The 3,380-nt window shown below is 48.6% G+C and overlaps 1 protein-coding gene across 1 annotated transcript in view; it reads left to right on the top strand.

Annotated features, from left to right (window-relative positions):
- The window catches only part of sox12 (SRY-box transcription factor 12), a 3,277-nt gene extending 107 nt beyond the window's left edge, over nt 1-3,170 (top strand). The window contains exons 1-2 of the mRNA XM_062545981.1: nt 1-309; nt 697-3,170. The exon at nt 1-309 is cut by the window's left edge and continues 107 nt beyond it. Of these exons, the coding sequence (XP_062401965.1) occupies nt 752-1,954 (1,203 nt within the window). The 5' untranslated portion in view covers nt 1-309; nt 697-751 and the 3' untranslated portion in view covers nt 1,955-3,170. The remainder of the gene's footprint in view (nt 310-696) is intronic.
- The last annotated feature ends 210 nt before the right edge of the window (nt 3,171-3,380 follow it).

Genomic DNA, 3,380 nt, shown 5'->3' with positions numbered 1-3,380 from the left:
ACAGAGAGAGAGATACCGAGGAGTCTGCACACACACAGGAAAGCCTACCGGCGCAGCAGCAAGAAACAGCAACAGACGCAGAAGCAGACAGAGACTGGAGCATAGCCTCGCGTTTCTTTCTCTCTCACACACACACGCACGCACTCACACACACACACAGACACACAGACCAGCATCTCAGCCACAACTACGGCACCGTTGAGAGCTTTGAGTGTTCTGTACTGAACTGGACCACTTCATCACCGGTGTGACATTCAGCACAATCGTGGAAAAGGAAAACTACTTCTGAATAGGTTGTCTTTTGTTGAGGTAAGACATTTTGGTACCTTTAAATGCACTTTTGACATATCATGACATAACATATCATTTGGCAGTTGAAACTTGTCTATTGTAAAAATGTAATTATGAAACTTCCAAATAGAGAAGTCAAAATTATATATATTTTTTATTTAATTTTAAAGGTGTAAAAACATTAACATGATATTTTTTTTAAATAAAATATATTAATATATGTATACTAATTTTACCTTGACTTGACTTGAACCCTGAGTGATTAAACATCATATAGAGGAAAAAAGGTCCACAGAAAACAGTTGCAGGCAGCCAAGTGCCAAGTGTCTAAATGTTTAAACAACTGCACTGTTCACTTTTTGCAGTAGTAGTGAGCTGATAGCTTCTTGTCTTCTTGTCCTGTAGACCAGAGGGTGGCATTGATGTGAGACAACCGTGGTGTTCAAGCGTCTGGCTATGGATGACAGCAGGGAGAACTCAGTATAGAGTTAACATCTGCAACATGGTTCAGCAAAGGTGCCACAAATACCCAACAGCCATGGACAGTGATTCGACCCAAGACGTTTATGTTGGACTCGGGGCTGAAGATGGAGATGAGGTTTTTGGGCACACGCCTCCCAACAAGGACCCAAACTGGTGCAAGACCCCATCTGGACACATCAAGAGGCCGATGAACGCCTTCATGGTGTGGTCCCAGATTGAGAGGAGAAAGATCATGGAGCAGTGGCCCGACATGCACAACGCCGAAATATCCAAGAGGCTCGGAAAGCGCTGGAAGATGCTACCAGATTACGAGAAAATCCCGTTCATCAAGGAGGCTGAGAGGCTGCGGCTGAAGCATATGGCCGACTACCCCGACTACAAGTACCGGCCCCGGAAGAAGAGCAAGAGCTCCACGCCGGTCAAAATCGGGGAGAAAGTCCCAACGAAGGGTGGCAAGTCATCCCAGCGTTCCAACTCTTTCACCAGCAAAGGGCTCAAGGGCAAACCCTCCTCCTCTTCCTCCTCCAGACACAAAGTGAACTTCAGCAGCAATAAGTTCAAGTGCTACAGCCCGAGTGCCAGCGATGACGACACAGTGGATGTAAAGGTGACCAGCTCGACCGAGCTCTCGCAAGGCGACCCCAGCCGGACCAGCCTGGGTGTCCCCCACTACCACAACCACAACCACCAGCAGCCGCCGCCGCAGCAGCAGCCGGCTCCTGGGATCCCCCGGCGGGACCAACCGCCAGCCTCCCAGCTCTGCGTCAGCCTGCCCACCTCCTCCTACCCAGGGGGAGCGAGCCCAAGCCTGTCCCCGGACAGCGCCTCCCAGGGAGCACTGGACTCCCGGGCCCACCAGGAGGCGCGCAGGGAGTCCCACGCCGGAAGGTCCTCCTCACCCACCTCCACCAGCTCCTCCTCCTTCGTGTCATCGACCTCGTCATCAGCCTCGGCCTCGTCAGACGAGGAGCTCGACGAGGAGATTCTGCATATCATCTCCAACGCCAACTTTGACAGCATGCCGATGGACTGCTCTTCCCTCGACAAGGACTTTGAGGCATTCCACACCAACTCAGGATCCCACTTTGACTTCCCCGACTACTGCACCCCGGAGGTCAACGAGATGATCTCCGGCGACTTGCTTGTGCCCAGCATCTCGGATCTGGTGTTCACCTACTGAGAGGTCCAGGCCAACGTGACTTCTTTGTTTTGTTTTTGTTTGTCTGTTTTGTTTTGTTTTGTTTGTTTGTTTGTTTCTGTTGCCATCAGACCTGCCTATAGTACTTTTCGCACATACCCCGGTCTTGGGCCATTCTTTTTCTTTTTAAGTTCTTCTGAACTTGGACTATTCCTTTAGCCATTGTTCTTTCTTGATGAATTCCGTAAGTGCTATTGCTTTTTCATTTCCCAGCATGTCACATCTTGTGGGCTTAGCCAGAGGCAGCACAGGGCTTTGCAAAGGCTTTTACTGGAGTTTAAATATTCAGACACTCTACAGGTCCCCAAATCCCCTTACACACACACACACACACACACACACACACAGACACACACATATACTTACATTACATACAAATCGAGGACTGAACCGACAAAGTAATGTCAGGTTAAGAAAAGTTCAGCACTATCAAGGTGTGATTCTGAGGAACAGGTAAATAAGTGTTCTCCACAAACAAAGTGAAGTTGAAGGCTGTGGGTTGAAGAAAGCAAGGCAATAGAAGGCTCTATTCACTTGATGCCAGGGTGTAAAATATTTGAATCTGTATTTATGTATAAAAAAAAAAGTCAAAGAACTGTGACAATAACAAGGAACTGGACTACCAGGACAGTATTACTGCTCTTAGCTCAACTAATGTCTGGGTCGGAGTGAATAGTCCACTGAAAGGGATCTTTTTTTAAGAAAAAAGAAAATGCACAAAGTAATTGCATCATGCATTATTTGATAATGTTTTTTTCCAGTAGGAGATAGGAAATGAAAGTAGTCTCATAAGGGAACGCGTTGTGTGTTGAGGTCATTAGAAACTGCAGCGCTCACCAGGCTTATGTTGTAATGCCAGTGATGCAGACTCATATAGTGAAGGGAAGAGAAGTGATGGGGGTGGGGGGTGGGACGGGGCGAACACACTGCAGACAAGTGCCAGGGTCCCGGCACATAATTTATATCATTCTCTTTAATTAGGTAACAGCACTTTCATCACCTCGATAATGCCGCAGAACTTAAGACGCACGTTTGATTTAGAGGCTGCCCCACACTCGCCTTGCATGTGTGTGTGCGTGTGTTTGTGTGTGTGTGTGTATGTGTGTGTGTGTGTGTGTGTGTGTGTGTGCGTGAATTTCCTGCATTAGGTGGTTTAAGCTGTAGTGGCGGTGTCGGATGATCAGACTGAGAAGGGAGGGAGGGGTTCAGAGGGCTGGGAGCGGGGGAGCAGGAGCAGTGGAAGGAGGAGTGTGTGTTTGTGTGTGTGTGGGTGTGTGTGCCCATGTGTGTGTGTGTGTGTGTGTGTGTGTGTGAGAGGGGGGTGAGTGCGAGAGAGGGTGGGTAAGAGGGGGTTGGGGTTTGACTCTTTCAGGGAGCCGTGCATCTGTCCATGCAGGCAGGCAGCCTT

This window comes from Sardina pilchardus, chromosome 9 (assembly GCF_963854185.1).
Source record: "Sardina pilchardus chromosome 9, fSarPil1.1, whole genome shotgun sequence".
Classification (NCBI taxonomy): domain Eukaryota; kingdom Metazoa; phylum Chordata; class Actinopteri; order Clupeiformes; family Clupeidae; genus Sardina; species Sardina pilchardus.
Note: the sequence above shows the minus strand (reverse complement) of the source record. Positions and strands in the feature narration are given on the sequence as shown.